Genomic DNA, 21077 nt, shown 5'->3' on the forward strand with positions numbered 1-21077 from the left:
TTTGCAGAAACCCAGCCACCCTGCCTCTTCCCCAACAGGCCAAAGGTTGACTCCAGCACTTGTGGGAGCCACATCGCAACGTGGAAATGACGCGTACTGACCTAGCGATCGCACACGCACGCACACGCACGCACGCACGCACGCTGACGTGGAGATCACACGCACCGACACGGCGGTCACTCACAGGCACACGCACGCAGCCCGACGCGAGCCCAGCATCCGTGGAGGGACCCGCTTCTTGCGGGGGAGTCACCTCAAATTCCCACCTCGTCCCCAGGAAGGCGAGGCCGAGGGCCTCTTCTGGTTTTTCACCGCTGTGCCTGCGGTTGGAACCGATGTGGGCCCCCCCCCCAACCTCCCCTGCTCACCACCTAGCGCAGCTCAGTGCCATTTCAGTGCGACCCCTGCCTCGGGGACTGGTCCCCCGCCCCCTCAGTCCCCCCTCGGGCCTCCCCTCTGTGGGGGCCAGGCCTCCTCCCTCTCCGCAGCCCGGCCGAGAGCTCCCCAACGCCGTGGCACCCCCGCCAGGCGGTGCGGCCCGCAGCCTGGCCCGGCGTCCTGCGGTCGGGTGGGGGGACGCGGCCCCAGCCCGGCGCGCCTCAGGCAGGAAGCTGGCAGGGGCCGGGGCCGCCATTCGAACTGGGGCAGATGGTTTTGCCAGGAGGAAGTTGACAGTTCAACTTCAAACACGGATGACGCAGGCCCCACGCTGCCTGCTCCCCTGTCCCACCCCTGCCCGCGCCGGCCCGCCCCACCCCTCCTCCCTGAGAGGGAGACCCGGGAACCAGACACCCTTCGCCCACAGGTGCCGAGCTTGGCGAGGCTGAGGCAGGAGGAGGCCGCGCCCATGGGGTCTCAGCAACCACCACTGGCCGCCCTGTACCTGCTGGGGGTGCTGGGTGAGTACCCCGCCTGGGGCATGTACCGGGTACTGGGACTCAGGGGTGCAAGGGAGAAGATGCCAGTTGTTGCTCTGGTCTGACTCAGGCCCGCATGGCACCTCTCTGGAGCATCAGGGAGGGCTGAGGCCGCGCTGCCGGTCCCCCCCCACCCTATCCCTTCACCCCACGTCCCCCATTCTGCTTCGCTCCCGCACCCTTTGAGGTGGGACCCGTGCCCCATCAGACTCTCAGCCCAGAAATCAAGTCGTCCAGCGCCCATCTGGCCCGAGCGTCCTCTGCAGCTGGACCGCCACCCCCCCCGCAACCTTGAGTGCCCACCTTTTACCTGGATGCACCAGGGACGGGGACTCACGGTCTCCTGGGCAGTTCTGATGATGCTCCGAGCACAGTGGGCCCAGGCAGGGTGGGGGCCGCCTCTGAGAACACCGCTGGGCGTGTGTCAGACATGCACCCTTAGGTGCCAGTCTCCCTCGCTCTGTCCCAGGGGAGCCCCAGCCAGGCCCACCAGCCAGGGCGTGAGCACGCACTTGGGTCCGCTCTTGGGCCACTGTGAAAGCCCCCCGGGGCCTCTGAGGAGCTGAGGGGTGGGTGAGTCTGGGGCCTCCTGTTTGCTGGGAGGGAGTGGGTGGAAGCTGGAGGTCTCCGCATTTATGAAAAGCAGGGGGTAAACTGGACGAGGTCTGCCCCCCTTCTCAAGGGTTTGGGGGTTACCGTGGGGCGAGAGAGATGCTTGCCTACGGGACAGGTGGGAACTGGAGGGGGCTGCGGTTTCCCAGTTTGGAGGGAAAGGACGCGGGGACCATGGCCTGCCTGAGCAGGGAGCCTCAGGCCCTCCCAGACAGGCTGGGGCGTTGCGTTTGAGTATATGTGTGTGAGTAGGTACGAATGTGTGTATGTGTAAGTAGGGGTGTGTGTGTGTGTGTGTGTGTGTGTCTTCACGGGCCAGACATGGTCTCCAAATGTAGGTTTACCTCCCCCCGCACACGGACGATGGCCCATGTGCACACACACAGGCTCGCATGGCACTTTTTAACATGAAACTGCAAGAGATCCACCCCTTCTGTCCCCAGGGCAGATGTCCCCAGGGAGGTGGGACCCTCCTGAGGAGCTGCTGGGGCTTCCTTGGCCCTGAGGATTCCTAGGATGGACCCCGAGGTCCCTCAGCTGTCCCTGACCTGTGGCCTCTGACCCGACTGGAGCAGGGAGGCTGGCCAGGCTCCCAGCTGGGGCTGGGGGAGGGACCCTGCTCCATGGGTCTCCCATCCGAATGCCATCAAGGGGCCAGGTCCTGGCAGGATCGGGCAGCTCCCTGAGCCCAGTGGAGCCCAGTGGAGCCCAGAGCCAGGGAGACTTAGAGGCAGCCCCATCACAGGGAGTATGGGAACCATCTGGAACCCCAGGAGCTCATGGTTCCCGGTGTGTGTTTGTGTGAACTGGTGGCTAATAAACATTCCCATCGTTTGGTGGGTCACAGCGTACAAAAGACGCGTAAAGCCGTTTTCTTCTGTAAGCTTCACAACACCCTGTGAGGTAGGCGGGCCCATTGCCCCCATTTTACAGTCAGGAAAACTGAGTTCCGGAAAAGCCGAGAGGCAGGCCTAGGGCACGGCGCTAGTGAGCAGCAGAGCCGACCCTGGCCCGGCGCTCCTGCTGTCACGGAGGCTCCCTGTCCCCGAAGAGCACAGACACCCCAAAGCCACTCACACAAGTAGGAAAATGGCGGCAAAACACAACTGCCACCTGCGGATATGAGCACCAAGGGCAGGGGACCCCGAGGGCCAGAGCTGGGGCTGGGGGCAAACAGCACACATACCCTTTGAGCCATTCCAGGAGGAGACGCCCCACCACCAGACCCCTGGGGGTGCTGCGTCTCCTGGCTGGCCTTCAAGGTTGTGCCAGCAACTTGGGGACCTTTGGGGCATGAAGATGCCCGCGGTACACCTGGGGTGACAGTGACAGCCGCTCCCTCCTGTCGTTGTCCTTAACCCCAAACTGCCTGGGGCTCACCTAGAAGGGAGAGAAGGGCGGAGGCAGCCCTGAGGGTCCGGCCCAGCCACCAGCACTGAAGCATGGCAAGGTCATGGGCTCTGCCGTTTGAATTCTGGTCCGCCACTTGCCAGCTGGGCGGCCTCGGACCACTCTGTCAGCTTCAGTTTCCTCCTCTGCAAAATGGGAATAATAAAAGAGCAGGGGTCCGATAGAGACTTATCAGGATTAAACAAATCAATGAACGTAGGGCTTTTGGTAGGAAGGCCGGTTAGAGGGTAGTAGGTGCTCAGCAAGCACTGATGGTCGTAGTAATCATGACCATCATCATCATCAGGGTCGAGTCAGCAGGAAACAAGGTGACGGAGGACCTGGGGAAGCAGAGTCTTGCCAGACGCTAGCCTGGCCACTGATCTTTCTCTTCCCCGGTCCCTTTGCACAGACTATTCACGCCTTCGTTTCTCCATCTACGAATATTCATGGAGCAACTAGCATGTGTCCAGTTCTGTGTAAACGCACTAGGGACAGCCAGCCCTGGACAAGAGCACCCAAACACTCCCGAGTGTCTAGAGCTCATGCTAAGTGCAATGAAGGAAACAACAGCTGAGACTCAGTGGCCAAGCAGATGCAGGAAAGAGCCAGCCGGGCAGAGAAAAGAGGGAAGTGTGCCCAGGGGTTGGCGAGGGCACAGGCAATGGTCAGGACAGGCCCAAGAGGGGCTGGGCATCCATGGGAGAGGAGGGGAGAGGGGCTCTAGCTGCGAGCAGGCTTCCCGGTCCGCGGTTCCACGATGTGGAGGCTGAGGGTCTTGCTGGTTCTGGGAGCAAAGCAAACGGCCAGCTTCTTTTCCCAGGGAATAGAGGGACCTGGGGGCTCAGGGGCTGTCCCTGGCCCTCCCGGTCGCTCTGTCCAGCGCCAACACCTCAGCAGGGTTTTCCCCACAGAGACCGAGGAGGGACCTCAACTCTGCCTGATAAAATCGATGGGTCACCTACTCCGTGTGTGCACACGCATTGTGGGTGCATGTATGAACCCGTGCGAGCGTGCTGTGTGCGTCCTTGTGTGCATATGGGTGTGTGCACGTGCGCGTGTGTGAAGGCCTGTGGGACTTTGGAGTAACGCGGACTGCAGTTTGATTTCTATCGGGCCACTCACAGATGACAAGAACATGAGAATCTTAGCCTCCTCATCTCAAAATTGGGGATGACGACCGTGCCCACCTTAAGGGACGATGCAATTGTTGAAGGTGGCTCATCCATTCATTTAGACAGCAAGGATTTATTGAGCACCTACTATATGCCGGCCACTATTCTAAGTGCTGTGGACACAACTGAACAATCGAGATCCCTCCCCTGGTGGATCCAAGATAGTAGTCGGGGTGTGATGGGAAGACCAGTGATGGCCCGGGTGCTGGGAAGTCATGCGTGGGGTGGGGCTGGGGGATTGGGAGTGCTGCAGGGCAGTGGGGGGGGGGGGGTTGTGCTTACCCAGGGAGGGGGCAGTGCATCTCACAAGGAGATAATATTTGGGCACATGCTTGTAGGAAGTGAGTGTTCACACTGGGTGGGACTGGTGAGGACGATCCAGGCAGACGGGCCTGTGGGCACCCAGCCGGGTGGGGAGGGGCCGTGCAGGCAGAGTAGAAGAGGAAGTGGGATAAGTACCCTCGAAAGGAATGGTCCCCCTCACCTTCCCAGGTCCGCACACCCTTATCCCGAGCCTCGGGCCAGATCATTTGGGAACTCAGAATCTTCCAGATTGCAGGTCATACCGTGTATGTGCTGGGCGCTCGTTGCACGCCAACGAGGTCTTGGGCAACACCCATGTTCCCGTTCAGTGAAACACGAATTCGCACTAAGAGAGACCCATAAAGGCTGCAAATGCCTTCCCGCCAAATGCACCAGAAAAAGACTTCTTGTTTGGGGTTTTGAGGGATGATGAGGGATGATGGCCCTGAATCACTTCCTCCCTAGCTACCACCACCACCATCAACATCACATCCGGTTCCCACAGGGACGCTGAGACTCCCTTTTCCCTTGGGGTACAGCTGGGACAGGTGCGGTGGGACAGGGTAGGGAATTGGTGGTGGTTGGCAGAGGCTAAAAGGGTCCTGCACCACCACAGACTCCCATGGAGGTATCTAGAGTGAGCCCTTCCCTCACTGGCCTCAGTTTCCCCTATCTGTACGCCAGGGGTAAGGAGGCTCCCGGTTCTCCCGGTGGCAGATTCCCATAGGGCCTTATCAAGCGAAGATGATGGTATTTCTTGTCCTGACCCCACCATCAGCAAGCTGTGTGCCCTTGGGCAAGTCGCTCGACCTCTCTGAACCTCAGTTTCCCGATCTGAAAAAAAATGAGAATGAGCATGGGCCCGTCCTCACGGGGCTGTGGGTACAAAAAAACTTTGGGATGTGCGAAGCTCTGAACAAAACGGAGGGCTTGTCGCTGTCACCTTGGAGACGCACGTGTGGCATGAAATTCAGGCAAATTCAGTCGACAGAGCAGGCCACCAGCGAGAGAGCGATCACAGTGCAGACCGTGCCCGTCGTCCTGCCGGCGATCGGCCGGCATCTGCCGGGTGGGACGACGCAGGCCCCTTGCGCGGGATTAGAGGCCCGAATCTGCTGTCTCTTCTGTGGGAAGCGTCCCTCAGCCTTCTTCTGGCACAAACTGTGTGACTCTCCACGTTCTGCACATAAAAAGACTCCTGATCAAAAACCAACCACTTCGTCTGGTGCTCGATGGAGAAACGGAATTGGGGGCCTTTGTGATCTCTGTTTCCCTGAAGCCTTGATACAGACTCGGGTTAGACACGGCTCCGCTGATTAGCGTCATTTCAGAAAAGGGGGGCTTCTGACCTTCCAAGTCAGCCTCTCATCAGAGGACAAAAGGAAGAAAAATCCAGAACGCCCCCAGAAGGCAGCCCAACGTGTGGTGTTTGCTGTAAATCGGTGAGACGTGTGTGGACTATTCGAGGGAATCGTTGTTTATGGCAAAATGGAGCATCGGACCTCCAAGCCCCACGAAGCCCGTCCACTGGCTGATCCGGGAAACCGGGTGGTGACGGCCCCCTTCGGTGAGGCTGTCGAGAGGAGGTGGGGTCTGCCATGAAGAAAGCTCGCCCTGGGGTCTGCTCGAGGTCAGAGCTCCATCGACGTTCGCTGTCACTGTGACTGTCCGTGGTGTCCCAGCCCCTCCCTGGGACCCTGCCGCCATGCCTCCACTGCTTTGCCAGCGTATGGTGGCTGCAAAGACAAATGTGCGTGGGTCCCGGCAGGGCCTGTGAGTGAGCCCGGGGCTGGCCAGCCTGGGCCCAGTCTCAGCTCTGCTGAGTACCGCCGAGTGGAACCGCTAACACGGGCCCACGAACGTGCATCTGCGATTCCAACCGCCCCAAAAAAATGTTTGTAGATTTCTGGAAAACGCCCTTGGGGCAAATCCTGACCTGAACAAACGGGGGGGGCTATTTATAATCTCGCGCGTCCCACCTAGTGTGAAAATTCATGTGCTTCGCTGCAGAGCCCATCGTGTGTTTGAAGCGGGGGCCCTCCAGACACGGGGTGACAGTAGGGTGCCTCGCTCTGCAAATGCGGAGATGAAGAGAGGGGCCGGGAGAGCGAAAACGCAGCCTCTCTCTCTCTCTCTCTCTCTCTCGGACTTTCTCAGCCGTGCGCTCTGCCTGGGCTCGGCCACTCCAAGCCCGAAATAGTGGGGCTCCGAGGGAAGGCTGACAGGGGAGGGAAGGGGCCTCTGGAGGATTCTCATTCCTGGCCCCAGCTGCTCGGCCGTAGTTGTGGATGGCAGATTAGGAAATGACACCACGCGTCCATGCCTCGCGTCCCTCATGGTCTCCCAGGGCTCCAGGCTTCTGTTTGCAGATTCTGCAGCCATAGAGCCTTGGGCCTCAGGCTGCAGGCGGGGGGCCGGCTAAGCCGCAGCCCCAGAGGGTCTCAGGAGAACCTGAGCGCAGTCTGCAGGGCCTCAGGGAAGGAAGTTGTTGGTCGGACCCCTGTGGGAAGCAGCTAAAAGAATGAAAAAAAATGTCATGGACAATGATAAAACTGAATCTGTCTCTGGACACACAGAATCTCAGCGTCCGCTTCTGCCTGGCCCCCTGCCAGCCACTGAGATACACCAGGAACTAAAGATTATAGATCAGAGAGGTGTGAACCGAGAGGAAGGTGAGGGATCATGGAGTCTAACTTCCTCATTTTACAGTGAGGAAGCCAAGTCCAGAGAGGCTGGCCAAGGTCACAGAGCAAGTTCGTGGACAAGCCTCCCCATGGCACGTTTCACTAACTGAACGGAATTTCAAGTCCATTCCCTCTCATCAGGTTTGCACATCCCGAAGCATGCAGGATGTTGGTGGAACACGGGGCAGGCTGTCACAGCCTTCCCTCTGAAGGGAGGGGAGGCAGCGTGACCCAGCAGTCAAGAGCGCAGAGTCTGTGACAGATGGCCTGGCTTGGAGAACCGGCCCCAACAGTCATCAGCGGCTTGGCGAGTTGGCCAATCTTTCTCCATTTCTTCACGCATAAGATGGGGATCAAAATGATAACGCCTACTGCATAGAGCTATGGTGAAGTTTGAGAGAATTAATGTATACAAATGCCCGGATGAGGGACGAGCCAGGAAATGCTGCCCTACTGAGAACATCAGGCACCCAGAGAGAGACAAAGCCCTGGGCTACCTAGAAACCCTTCCTCAACAGAGCATTTAGGGACTTTACTTGGTTCTCTAGCTTGTTCAGTCTTTCCCAAGAATGTTCTCTGAGCAGGGCCTGGGCCATTCTGTGTGAGATCTGCAAGAATGGTCTGGTCCACCCCCTGACCGCAGAGGATTCAATGTCTGAGGGTTCCAGCACCTCGGGGTCAGGGGCTCGGGCACGTTCATCTCCGCATCCCCAAACGTGGCACTTTGGAGACACAACTAGGTGACAGAGAGCATGGGTTCGGAAGGCAAACTCCCAGTTTGAATCCAGTTGTTGGCAGTGTCTGCCTGGACAGAGCATTTTCCCCTCTCCCAGTATCCACACCATGATTGGATTCAACTCATATCATAGAGCCATATGGGAGATTAATAATGATGTCCGTAAGGAACCACCCCGAGTGCTGAGTACACAGTAGGTGCTCAATAATTGTTCGCTTCTGTTAATAATGAATGTTGACTGTGGTGACCTTGGGAATATGACGGTGTCCAGTGGGAGAAAGAAGTGGTGAGACCCCTTTTCTCTGGCTCTCCAAGCATCCCAGACAGACAGCCATTCCTCCCCGGCAGGCCCGCCGTCCTCCCCAGGCCTGACCAGCTCCACCAGCGGTGACACCAGCCCTGAGCATCACGGTGCCGTGACGGCTTTATCACAAGGGGTCTTGCTCGCGGGGAGAGGGCTGGCTGGCTGGGGCATGTCTTCCCTTAAAATGCTACCACCGCCTCCAGAACACTCAGGCAAAAACGGGCTTTTTTAAACACACCTATGTTTCTTTTTCATCTTGACTTATTTTTGAGAAAGAGAGAAAGGGTCTGCGGGGAGGGGCGGAGAGAGGAGGACAGAGGATCTCAAGCAGGCTCTGCACCGCCAAAGCAGTGAGCCCGACACGGGGCTCAAACTCACAACCGTGAGATCGCGACCTGAGCCTAAGAGACGGTTAACCGACTGAGCCACCCAGGCGCCCAAAACAGATTTTTAACACCCGACAGTAATTTCCCCAAAGCAACTTAAACGGAACTATTTGCTCTGTAAAGTGGTGACCCTGGTTCCCAGTCGAGAAAGCAAGTCCGGGAGTCAGGCAGATGGAAATCAAAACACCTACTTCATGCCTGACAAACCTGAGTGGCAAACCCGGGGGGTGGGCTCTGAGGCCACACGAGCGTGCCCCCCGCCTCGTCCCTTGCCGGCCCAAATCAAACCTCCACGGCAGCCGCAGATGAACTGGCCACAGTCTGCTCCGTGAGCTCCCCACTCTGCAGTCAGAAGGGGCTGGGAGAAGGCCCGACGTCCCAACTGGCCCACGTTACCGTCGAACGTACCTGGGCAGGAGCCACGCCAGAGGGGAGGCCAGACCCCTAAGACCCGTGTTCGCTGGGACAGTGGCCCTGACCCCTTTGTGCCTTACGTCGAGCCAGCCCCAACCTCTCTGAGCTTCGACTTCCTCCTCTAGAAGCTGGGAGCTGGTAAAAATAAATCACTGTCATTCCTATCCCACCAGGGGGAGACTAAGAAGTAACAAATGGTGCCCGGGTTGCCCATTCTGGGTCATTTCTCTGGTTCTCTACAACCAGGAAGTTCAAGCTTTTTTTTTTTTAATTATTTTTTAATGGCTTTATTTACTTTTGAGAGAGAGAGAGAGAGAGAGAGAGAGCAAGTACGCGAGCGAGCACCAACAGGGGAGGGGCAGAGAGAGAGGGAGAGAGTCCCAAGCAGGCTCCACACTGTCAGCGCAGAGCCCGATGCGGGGCCTGAACCCACGAACTGTGAGACCACGACCTGAGCCGAAACTGAGTTGGACGCTTAACCGACTGAGCCGCCCAGGCGCCCCTGAATTTCGAACTTTTTTTTTTTTTTTAGATTGAAAGCAACGCCCGCGACAGTTTTACGTTGCAGCCGAATGCACTAAGAAGTGATCCCTATCTTCACAGCCATTCTCTGTTCTAGTTCATTTCAGTTTGCCAAGATTTGATGGTTGCTATTACTAAATAATTTTTAAGAGATTAACGGTTGTAAGCCTGCACGTCACTACAAGGGGGTAGCCCGCGGAAACGTTGGGAGGCAATGGAAATATTACCTTGACCAGGAGGGTGATCAGATGGATCTATGTATGTGTTAACATTTACAGATCTGTGCGCTAAAGGCAAATCAATGTTACTGACGTCCGTTTTAAAAGAAAAGTTTAAAAACAGGAAAAAAAAATTGACCGTTGCAGCCCACGAAATTGGTTTCACGACCCTCCTAGGGGTTCTGACGTGTAGTATGAAACTCCCTGCCTCTGAACCCCATATTGGGGGGCGCAGAAGAGGCCACTGCTCAGGCTGTGTGCTCAGGGTGTAAGGGGGGGGGGGGGTTGGCAGGAAGGAGGTTCCACTTCCTGATCTTCCTCTCTCCTTTCTGCAGTCACTTCCTGCCTGGGAGGGCCCAACTTGGAGAACTCAGGTAAGGAAGGGCCATACAGAGGCCTGGAGCAGGGGGTGACGGGGGGGTGGGGGGTGGGGCGGGGCTGTGATTCCATCAGGCTGTAGGGGGAGCTGCCAGGGTGAACCCCACCCTGCAGAGGGAGCGAGCCCCAGCACACACACACACACACACACACACACACACACACTTAGATGCCCATGTGCGGATGGATGCCCTCGATGGCCGTAAGGCACCATACAAAATGCCAGTCCTCATGATAATTATCATTATAACCCACTCACCATGCAGAGAAAACATACTGGCCCATAAATGCACCCTGCAGAGTCCTGTTTCCTTCTCAGTCCTGCCGGATCTCCCTGGTCAAATGTATTTGCAGCCGACGCCGCACAGAAAGGCGGCACAAGATTGTAAAGCAGGTCGAACGCCCTGCCTTCGAGGTTGGACTTTAAGAGGCTAGTGTATCCCAAACAAGGTTCCATGGAACATGTTGGATACAAGGTAGGCAACATCATGTCACTCACTGGAGACTGAACCAGTGTGCCGGCTAGGAAAGCCCCCGAGAAGTCCTGCAGGGAAGAAACCTGTTAAATGTTTTTGTTTTTGTTTTTTAACTCAGCAGTTCTCAGATTCACTTCACCCCAGACCTCACGCTTTCACATCTCCTAAGATAACATCATGCTGAATGTATTTTGGGAGAAACGTGGCTAGAGTCTCACGAAGCCATGTGCAACCAGAAAGGGCCGCAGGGGCCTTGGCGGGACTACAGAGGCATCCTAGCTGTGAGCTCTGGCAAGTGGCTTGTCCTCTATAAGCCCCAATTTCCCCACCTATAAAATGGGGAGAAAAATCTGTTCCCTGGTGGGGATTCGGTTAGTCTGCTCGCTGGAGGGAAAGCTTCAGAATATCTTGCCAATGTCAGGTGTTGGAACAAGTCCCCTTCGTCTCTAACTAGTCTAGTGACCTTGGCAAGCCCTAGCGAGCCCCGTGCTTCTGCTCCCCAAGCCTAGAAGAAAAAGGCAGCCTGACCAGAAGTTTCCAACCAGGGAAAATCTCTACCTCCCAATCACTTGGAAAAATCTTTTTACATTAAAAAAAAAAAAAAAAAAAAAAGTCTTGAATAGGGTAATACAGTTGCCTGGCTTAAAACTTTAAAAATATAAAAAGACTTACAGTGAAGAATCTCATTTCCATTTCTGTTTCCCATCTGCCCAGTCCTTCCCTCACCCTAACACCCCAGGTGACGGCCACATGGATTCCTTTCTTGTCTCCCTTTTCAGAATCTACGCAGAAGCAAATATATACCCTTATTCTCCCTCTCACGGAGCTTTATAAAATCACACCCTCCGTGTTCCTACCTATCATCCAACGATTCCACTCCTAGGTATTCACCCATGAGAAACGGAACACGTGCCCCTACAGACAGACATCAGTTCAGGAATGTTCCGTGCGGCTTTGTTCACAGCAACCAACTGGCAGCTTGATGCACAGACAGTGGCCTGGCCACACAGTGAGACACTATTCCACAATAGAAAGGAAAGTGAGACATGTCAGGATGCAGAGAAACCGCAAACACGGAGAGAAAGAAGCCAGACAAAAAACACAGAACGGCAAAAGCAAACACACACGGTAACGAGTCCACTTACATAACGTCTGAGAAGAGGCAAAACTCCTCTTTCGCGACAGAAAGCAGATCGGTGGTCGCCTGAGGCGGGATTCAGGGAAACTGACTGCACGAGGGACACCAGGGAACTTTCCGGGTGACGGAAACGGGCTGCAACTCGAGCGTGGTGGTGCTTACACGCGACTGTACATCTGTCAAATTCCATTGAGCAAGTGCCCTTAAAATGAGTGCATTTCACTGTGTATAAGTCGTGTTCACAAAATTGATTTAAAAGTTAGAAAAATCAAAACGGGTGCCAGGCCCTATTTCTATGGAAACAGAATTTGCAGGAGTGGGGCGATCCTGCTGGAGAACGGGGGCTGAGAACCTGCCATTCCGAGCTCCCGTCGGCTCCGAGGTCTCGAGCCCCATCCTCTGGGGTCCGGTTTCGGGGGACCGCCCCAGTGTGTGGGAAGTCCCGCAGCGCCCCAGAGGACGGAGCTCCCAGGATCGAGGCAGGCAGCCCCGGGGGGAGGGGGTGGTCAGAAGACAGCCTGGCTGGGCATGGGAACCCGGTGGAGTGAAGGCCGTGAGGGGTCCCCCACGGAGGGCCCTTCCCATCCTGACCCACCCGCATACACCTCTTTGACCCCCAGGGCTCCGGGTGAGACTGACAAGCTCCAACTCGCACTGCCAGGGCCAGCTGGAGGTCTCCTTCAAGACCAACAAACTGTGGCACACGGTGTCTAGCCGGAGCTGGGGGAAGAACCCGAACCACTGGGAGGACCCCAAGCAGGCCTCGAATCTCTGCCGCCTGCTGTCCTGCGGGGAGGCCGTGGCCTTTGCCCACTTCCCTGACTTCAACAGTCCCAAGAACCAGATCACCTGCCACGGACTCGTGGGGTCCTTCTCCAACTGCAGCTTCAGCAACGCAAACCAGAGGGACCCTCTGGGCCTGATCTGCCTGGGTGGGTAACTAGTCGGCCACACAGTGTGCTCGGCCTGCGTACCAGCCCCGAGGAGGCTGCCCCGGGGCCTGGGATCTGGGGCCTGAGCAGGCAGGTGGAAGGGAGCTCCTGATTGACAATAACCTCCCCCCCCCCAAAGAAACACACACCATTGGGGAACTGGAGGGGGAGGGCTTGGGGGAGGGAGCACCTGTCTGGTGGGAGGGAAGAGGCCCAAAAGCGGATTCTGCCGATTGCTAACATGAAGGTCTCCTCTTAACCTTCATTGTACCCACCGCGAAATGGGCTGGTGCTGCCCGCCCCACAGGAGGCCTAGAGACAACGTGTGGGGCAAGTGGGCTTAACGGGGTCAGTGGCACTTAAATCCTGACTCCCAGGTCTTTCTCAAAACTGCCAGGGGCTCCCAGCGCTCCCACCCCCCGATCCCACATTCTCTCCCTGAAACCTCCAGTCCTCCCTCCCCAGGGCTCTTGTCCCTCCTTCACCAGAGTGTGTTTTATTGCAGAGCCGCCCAGGACAGCACCTCCTCCCACGACCCCCCCACCCACAACCACTCCGCAGCCCACAGGTAAGAGGATTCTGAGGTCCCTGGGGGCAGGGTGCTGTATTTAGCCAATGAAAACACAGGATGCCCAGTTGCCTTTGAGTTTCAGACAAACGTGGAAAGGCTTCGTGTTTGTCCCGTGCAATATGGGGCCTCACCACCTCCCACGGCTGTCGGCCGGTCTTCCATTTGTCCCTGTGTTAGAGCCAAGGGGCCGGGAGCAAGGAAGCCCCCACTGCCAGCCCCGCCGAGCTCAGGCCTGCTGCCCTCTGTCTCCCCCCGCAGCCCCTCCCAGGCTGCAGCTGGTGGCAGGGCCCGGGGGCCTGCGGTGTGCCGGCGTCGTGGAGTTCTACTGGGGCAGCCGGGGTGGTGCCATCAGCTACGAGGCGCAGGACAAGACCCAGGACCTGGAGAACCGTATCTGTGAGGCCCTCCAGTGTGGCTCCTTCCTGAAGCATCTGCCAGAGGAGGACACCGCCAGGGCCCAAGACCCAGAGGAGAGCAGGCCCTTGCCAATTCGATGGAAGATCCAGAACACGAGCTGTGCCTCCCTGGAGCAGTGCTTCAGTAAAGTCCAGCCCCGTGAGGGCGGCCGAGCTCTGGCCATCGTCTGTTCTGGTGAGTGAGTCCCGGTGAGGACCGGACGGGGCGCCCCCAGACGGTCAGTCAACGCCTGTGTCTGGGAACCCCTGCATGTAGCACAGGGCACTGGGCACCACGAACGGGAGGGAAACAGAGGCCCGGGTGGGAAGGCTGCAACTCAACACCCAGCGCCTGGGCAGTCCCTGCAAAGTGACACCAACAAGCCCAATGCATTGCTGGCATGGCGGCCGCTCAGGAAGGTGGGGTCAGCAGGACTTCCAGGACGAAGCCAGGTCTCCCTTAGGTTTGGAAGGAGGAGAGGAGCATGGGTTTGGGGGGAGCAGAGCACAGAGGGCGTTTTAGGTGGGAGCTGTGACTTGTGCCAAGGACCAGAGCAGACGGGGCGCTTGGAGGGGAAGCAGCCTTGCCGGAGGGGAGTTTGTAAATCCCAGAGACCCAAGAGGGTGGAGCGGTGGTGACAAGCGGGAGGTCCCCGAGGCACGGCAGGCAGAGAGAGACCAGAGCAGGTCCTCCGAGAGCTTCCTGCGGAGGCTCCTGCACAGAGGGCAACCAGAAGCCTGGGTGTCCGACGTGGCTGAGGGGAGGAGGCCAAAGAGGGAGGCCTAGGGGACCCCAAAACCAGGACCGCAGGTCAGATTGAGAATAATCCTAGCACGCCTTGGGAGGCGGTGGGTTCCCATCCCCGGAGGGTTCTAGTAGAGTCCAGACTGTAAGAAGTCATACCTCCCCGGCACTCACATGGGGCCAGGGACGCTCCCAGGACATTCGTTCATTTTCACAACAACCCAAGGAAGTGGCTGCTATTATGCCCACGTTACAGATGAGGAAGCTGAGGCTCAGAGAAGTTAAATGTCTTGCCCAGCATCCCAGAGCACCAGCTGGGATTTCTACTCCAGCGGTGTCACTCCAGGCCCCCACCTGTCTCAGCCTTGGCTGCCTAAAGTGCGGTCCTGGACTGACCCCGATCTGCATTTCAGCAGGGTCCTTGGGCGGGGCGGGAGGTGCATGCATGAATCTAGGAAGCTTTGCCCTGGACCACTGGGCTATCCCATTAGCAGACCTGCTCCCACCCCCACCCCTCCCCTCCCCATCCGCCAACCTCCCCACCCCCAGCCCAGGTGGATACTTACGGTGAATGAGTGAAAACACTGCCCCTCCAGGTAGAAGCAGCCCCCTCCACGCCCCCCACCCCCACCCCAGGCCCAGGGTTTCCTGGCCTGATGAGGGGAAAAAAAAATGGTCTGGCTCTCAGCCCCACCCACCCCTGCCCTCCAGCAGGCTACAGCCTGCAAAACAGACCCAGAGGCCTTGCCTTTGAATGGCTTTTCTAAATAGAACACTTACTGGGGCCTTGAAGACAGATGTTGCTATGGAAACTGGCCAAGCCGGTGAGATCACAAGTCACTCTACCCTGAGCCTCGGCTCAGGGGGGCCTCGGCTGAGGACCCCGGCAGTGGACCCCAGGCCCCACCCTGACAAGCAGAAATGGATTCGGTGTCTCTCTCTGAAAGGACCAGGCCCTTTCATGAAAGCCCACCCCTCCAGGCTGGGCAGAGGATTCCTGGGTTCTGTCCCATCCCGGGCCTCAGTTTCTCCTTTCGGGAGAAGCACTCCCACCCGGCCCCCTCCCCCAAGGAGCAGCAGGAAAATGAGAATGGTTCCCAGAGGGAAGTGGACCCAGGAGGAGCCTGTTTCTCGCTGCTCCTGTCTTACCTCCACCTGCTCAGGCGCCGACTCCCTCCCGCGGTTGCCGCGGGCGTCTCCCCTCCGCCAGATTCTCCCCTGAAAGCGCCGATGCCCGCACGCCTCCAGATAGCTACCGGCCGCTGCCCAGAGGTGCCAGGGAAAGAGCTTGATGGGGGAAATACCAGAAGATGCAAGAAGGGGGGAAGGACAGGAAGAAAGGTGCTCCCAGCCGCCCATGAGCTGGGCTCTGCCGGGGCCCCCTCTTGGCCGGCGACCTGGGGCCCCCGTGGCCGGGCGTGTAGGCCAGGGGCCGAGGGAGCTCCCTCCAAACCTCCCACCTGACCTCCATTGCATCCCCTCTCCAGATTTCCAGCCCAAGGTGCAGAGCCGCCTGGTGGGACGCCGCAGCCTGTGTGAGGGGTCCGTGGAGGTGCGCCAGGGCAAGCAGTGGGAAGTCCTGTGCGACAGCCCCCGGCCCAAGGGCACGGCGCGGTGGGAGGAGGTGTGCCAGGAGCTGCGGTGTGGCAGCGTCGACTCCTACCGGGTGCTGGATGCCATCGAGACCTCCCATGGGCTCTTCTGTCCCCAGGAGAAGCTGTCCCAGTGCTATCAGCTTCAAGAGAAAAAAGCCTACTGTAGGAGGGTGTTTGTCACATGTGAGTTGGCCACGGCCCACGGTGGGTTTTCTCTCTAGAACCTAGTCAGTGAGCATGTTTCTGAAGGACAGGATCCAGGAGCCCCGGAGCCCTAGAAAAGGATGGAGAGGTGGCAAATGGGGGAGAAGGGGCGACTGTGCTCAGACAGCAGTGAACGTGAACGGCACATAGGAGACTGACCACAATGAACTAGGGAATTTTCATCCTATCTTCTACTCTTCCGGGATGGAAGATAGAAAAGCAAGAGAGAAATGGTAATAGAATAACGCGTGAAAGAGAGGGAGGGATGGATGGCAATTAGAATATGATGGCAAGGTGATCGCTTATAAGCAATGGGCAAGGGTAGGAAGTTAAATAGTTGATAACAAGAGTGGCAAATGATAGCTGGATGATGAATTGCTGGATGACAGATGGGGGACAGATGAATGGGTAACAGAGAATTCGAGAAAGGGGGGAGAGGAGGAGGAGGAGATAACTGCCTTCCGGACAAGCTGGTGAATTACTGCAAGGAGCAAGAGGGAAGGGCAGGGGTACAGATGGGGCGGGGGAGCCAACTGGCCGGTAGCTTCTCTCTGAGCCTACGGTTCCGATACCCCGGGCAGGACCGCCCTGACGTCTCTGTCTCCCCCAGGCCATGACCCAAACCCAGCAGGCCCGGGCGCAGGCACCGTGATGAGCATCATCCTTGGCCTCGTGCTCTTGGCCGTGCTGCTGGTCGTGTGCGGCCCTCATGCCTACCGGAAACTGGTGAAGAAATGTAGGTGCGGGCGCCCCAAACGCCCTCCCTTTCAAGCCCCTTTAAGAGGAGCCGGGTGGGCGGGAGGGCGCCTCTGCTTCGCCACCCAGCCCCGCCCAGCCCCACCCCTCTCCTGCCCATAGGAACAGAAAGAGAAAGTCAGGAACAGGGTAAGAAGTGCTGATTGGCGCACACCGGGGGAGGGCGTGGCCATTCTTCAGACTGGGGCACGCCCCCAGCCTCCGGTGCTACGTCCCAGGCCTGGCTCCACCCCCTAGCGGCCACAGGATGCTGATCGTGCGGCTTCCTCTCTGAGCCTCAGTTTGTTCATCCATCTAATGGGCGATTGTCGTGAATATAGGGGGCTGTTATCCTAGTCTTGCAGAACTCTGGAGAAAATTCTTCAGGGACAGGAAGCGAGATTACAGAGGCTGAAAAGAGAAGGCCTGGAGGGGTACAGTGTCGGCCAGGTCCCCAGCGCCCTCCTAGGTTCTGGTTCTAAAGCCCTGTGGTTGTTTCTCTTGGAGAAGCAGCCCCTAGACCAGCTCCTTCAGCATGAGATTGGTCCAGGTACCCTCCTGAGCAAGTCAGAAAACTGAGACCCTGAAAGACTCCAGGGGGCAAAGTTCAGCAGTCCTGCCTTCAGCTGCACCTGCCTCCCTTCTCCACTCCCTCGCCCCCTACTCCCCCCATCCTTCCCTCCCACGATCCCTGCCCAGCCCTTGTCCTCACGTGCCTTTCCTGTCTGTCGCCCAGTCCGCCAGAAGAAGCAACGCCAGTGGATTGGCCCGACAGGAATGAACCAGAACAGTAAGTGTCCCCAGAGGCAAGGTCCTCCCTCAGCCCCAGCCGGTGTCCACAGGGGTCACGGCTCACTGCTGACCACAGATGGAGGAGCCAGCAGCTACTTGAGGCCTCTGACCTCCACCGTGCTCACCTAAGGTGGGGCTGTGGTCACCAGGTGTCCTAAGGTGGGGCTGTGGTCACCAGGTGTGAACAGGTGGTGCTCCGAAAGGAGGACTCCACAATCACATAGGTTGAGAAGTGGAGGAGTTAAGCAAAATTAGAGTTGGTTCTTTATTTCAGGACTTATCAGAACCTTAACGGGCATTTCTGCAAGAAAGGTTGGCCAAGCTAGCTTTATCACGGAACAACTTTAAAAGGCCAGTGTTAAAACATTTTGAAGCAGCTAGCCCATCCTCTACCCTCGTTCTTCATCCTCTCTCCTAGACCGCTCTAACGGATGGAATTATGGCCCCCCTCCCATTTTCCACGCCACGTTCTTCCTTCCCTTTTGCAAGTCGAGGGTCAGATCCTTCAAGAAGGCTCCGTGTTGTGGAGGGTTTTTGTTCTGTTCTGTTTTGTTTTACAAGACAAAGCCCTCAGTTCCAGGAGAGGAGGGACTGCGTCTGCCCCTGTCACTTGTGTTCCAATTCCCTGCTTAATACATGTTTGATGAATGACTAACTGACCAGCTGAAGGCCCATCCCGCCAATCAGATTGCTGGTCAACCCCCAGCTGCTCTAAAAGTCTGACCCCTGCAAGCGTGAGCCCGCCCTGGAAGAAAGGAGTAGAGGGATGCATCCCAGGAGCTGTGGGTGCCATGGAAATTCTGGGCCCCTGTGGGGAAGGAGGAAGAGGACAGAGCAGCCAGGCTAATGACACCATCTCCTGCACCTGTTCAGTGTCTTTCCATCGCAACCACACGGCCACCGTCCGGTCCCAGGTTGAGAACCCCGCAGTGTCACACGTGGAGAATGAATATAGTCACCCTCCTAGGAACTCCCACATCTCTGCTTGCCCAGGTGAGCAGCGGCCGATGCTTCCGGGGATGAAGGCAGGTGGGAGCACAGGTCATGCGACGGCCCAGAGAAGCGATGCCCCCGGGGACGGGAGGTGGGGGGCGCTCCGGTTGCCCTTTGACAGCGGTCACAGCAGGGTACGGAAGGGATACGGCCTTAACAGGCCTGAGCTGTCCCCCCGGAGACCATGAGCCACTCAACTAGAGAGAAGAAGAAGCCGGGGATGCCATTAACCGCGGCACCGCTGTGACCTAACAGGCCTGTTTCTCTGCGGGGCCTTGAGGGCCGGATGGTAAACGAGGCCCCTCGGATTCTTTCGAGGCAGAACAGAGCTATCCGCGGCCTGCAGGAGCCCTGTATCGAATGCTCCCTGACTGGCACTAACAATTAAGCCCCAGGGAGCCTGGAGTTCAGTATCATTAGTGAATGCTGGCTGATTTGATCAAAACAGATCCGGGACTGTCCAGCCACCAGCTCATAAAGCCCCTGTGATCTTCAAACCCCCACGGGCTTCTGGGCTTTCTCTCTTTCCCTCTGTGGCCTGGGGGGATAGAGCCTGCTGCAAATGGCTTCTGTTCTTTCTGCAGCTCTGGAAGGGGCCTTGCATCGTGTTTCCACCCAGCCCGATAACTCCTCCGACAGTGACTACGATTTGCACGGGGCTCAGAGGCTGTGAAAGGTGAGCCCGGCTCCCCGGCCCTCCGTTCCTCCCCTCCTGCCCACCCTGCCCGTCCAGAGCGGGGGACTCGGCACATCTTGACTCCTGTGGAGAGAGAGGATAACGTTAACAATTTAGGGGATGGGCGCTGATTTGGCAATTATTGGCAGAAGGATCGTCGACCTTAACACCTCCTCCTAAAGTCCATCTGAGAAGGCCACCCAAAGGAGCCCCTGTGAACTTCCTGATGGACCTACACCCCTCTGTCCCTGCCATCAGATCGGGGGCTTGGCGCCCGTCCCCCCACCTCCCTGAACCATCTCCAGGGTGTGGTTTCCTTCCCTTCTCACCCCATAGAACCAGCACCAGGCACAGAACGGCAAGAGCCCGACCTTTTTCCGGAACACTCTGCATTCGCCCCTTGGAAATTATTTCTGTCCCCAAACCAGGAAATGGACCGAGGCAAGGGTGCCTTCCGACATGTCCTACGTCCCTGCCGCCGAATGCCGCGGGAGCCTGGCCCAGTGAGGACCCCCAAAACAGCTCGGCTGCGCCTCTGAGTGCGGGGGCCGTGAAAGGCAGAGCCCAGAGACAGACACGCGGGGAGCAGCGCCGAGAGGAATCAGTTCTGTCCTCAGACTCTGCCCCCAGTGAGGACAAACAAGGAAGCACCTCTCTGCCGTGGGGTGGGGGCTCAGTTCTCCAGTGGATGTTTAATATGTTCTTTGTAAATAACAGCTTTTCTACTTCCTGAGAACTAGGGGGCCTCACATCCTCTGTCCAGGGTCCGGCCCCCGGACCCCTCCGGGGACATCGGTGTGGCTGCTGTGGTCAGAGGACTTCACACCCTAAACGAAGCCACTGTGTGGCCCGCAACTGCCACCTGCCTCGGAGCCCATCGCCACCCTCCCTCTGTGGCCACCCTTCGCCCCCCCGCTTCTCCCCCCACCCCTGCTCCAAGACGTCTTCCCTAACAGAGAACACTGGATCTCTGGGGCCGCTGGCTGCCAAGCCCAAAGTGCCACCTCATTGCCTGGCACAAAGGGGGCACCTAGGAAATCCCTAGCCGATTTGGGGTTTTATTTCCAACAGCAGTTTGAAGTTCAAAGCTGTAGTGGTTTCAGCCAATCACAGTTAACTTCTTTTTTTTTAATCTTTTATGTATTTATTTTTTAATGTTTATTTTTGAGAGAGAGAGAGAGAGAGAGAGGGAGACACAGAATCCAAAGCAGGCTCCAGGCTCTGAGCTGTCAGCACAGAGCCTGACGCGGGGCTTGAACCCACAAACTGCTAGGTTATAAACTGAGCCGAGGTCAGACGCTTAACCAACTGAGCCATCCAGACACCCTAACTTCTTTTTTTAAGTGTATTTATTTGAGAGAGAGAGATCATGCTTGCACACACACACACACACGCACGCATTACCCTGCAGTGAGTGCCTGGGTTTCCTTAGCAAAAGGAAGGAAGGATGAGCGAGAGTGGGGGCATCTCACTGGGAACTTGAAGATCCAGTAAAGGCAGAGGCCGCGCGGGGCCCCCGCTAAGCCCTTGGGCACCGGTCCCCTAAGAAGGCATCTTGGGTCTGGGACCTTCCTCCACGCGATCTGTCACTGTATTCACTGGGTGCAAAAGCTCTTTACGGTCCAAGCTGCAGACGCCAACTCTGAAAAGGCGACAGGAAGTTACTAGAAGGATATGGGGGAGAAGCGCCCACAGAATCGGGAGCCAGGGGTACTGGCCTTCCAGAAGAATCTAGTCAGCGCCCTGCCAACACCTTCCACCCAGGCCTCCCGTCCTCCCCTGCCCAG

The 21077-nt window shown here is 57.6% G+C and overlaps 1 protein-coding gene across 3 annotated transcripts; it reads left to right on the forward strand.

Moving 5' to 3' along the window:
• The first annotated feature begins 657 nt into the window (after positions 1 to 657).
• CD5 (CD5 molecule) lies at positions 658 to 20026 on the forward strand. 3 transcript variants are annotated; one of them, XM_047070910.1, is made up of 12 exons: positions 793 to 899; positions 9453 to 9700; positions 9996 to 10034; positions 12273 to 12584; positions 13090 to 13152; positions 13414 to 13746; positions 15783 to 16073; positions 16705 to 16830; positions 17566 to 17619; positions 18495 to 18614; positions 19199 to 19290; positions 19627 to 20026. In XM_047070910.1, exons 2-11 carry the CDS (start codon positions 9691 to 9693, stop codon positions 19285 to 19287), a joined length of 1437 nt encoding a protein of 478 aa, XP_046926866.1. In that variant the 5' UTR covers positions 793 to 899; positions 9453 to 9690; the 3' UTR covers positions 19288 to 19290; positions 19627 to 20026. The 3 variants fall into 3 exon arrangements, with proteins under 3 accessions (XP_046926864.1, XP_046926865.1, XP_046926866.1); XM_047070908.1 differs by lacking the exon at positions 9453 to 9700 and having other exon boundaries at positions 658 to 899; XM_047070909.1 differs by lacking the exon at positions 9453 to 9700 and having other exon boundaries at positions 658 to 899; positions 19719 to 20026.
• The last annotated feature ends 1051 nt before the right edge of the window (positions 20027 to 21077 follow it).

This window comes from Lynx rufus, unplaced genomic scaffold (assembly GCF_022079265.1).
Source record: "Lynx rufus isolate CCGP_SWC_20201006 ecotype Redwood Valley unplaced genomic scaffold, mLynRuf1.p SCAF_9, whole genome shotgun sequence".
Lineage (NCBI taxonomy): Eukaryota > Metazoa > Chordata > Mammalia > Carnivora > Felidae > Lynx > Lynx rufus.

Bases quoted from the DNA above. Each gene is read 5' to 3' on its own strand.
- CD5 (XM_047070908.1), top strand. From the start codon at position 848: ATGGGGTCTCAGCAACCACCACTGGCCGCCCTGTACCTGCTGGGGGTG. The intron at 13,153-13,413 runs GTAAGAGGATTC...CTCCCCCCGCAG, and splicing joins AACCACTCCGCAGCCCACAG to CCCCTCCCAGGCTGCAGCTG. The intron at 16,074-16,704 runs GTGAGTTGGCCA...TGTCTCCCCCAG, and splicing joins TAGGAGGGTGTTTGTCACAT to GCCATGACCCAAACCCAGCA.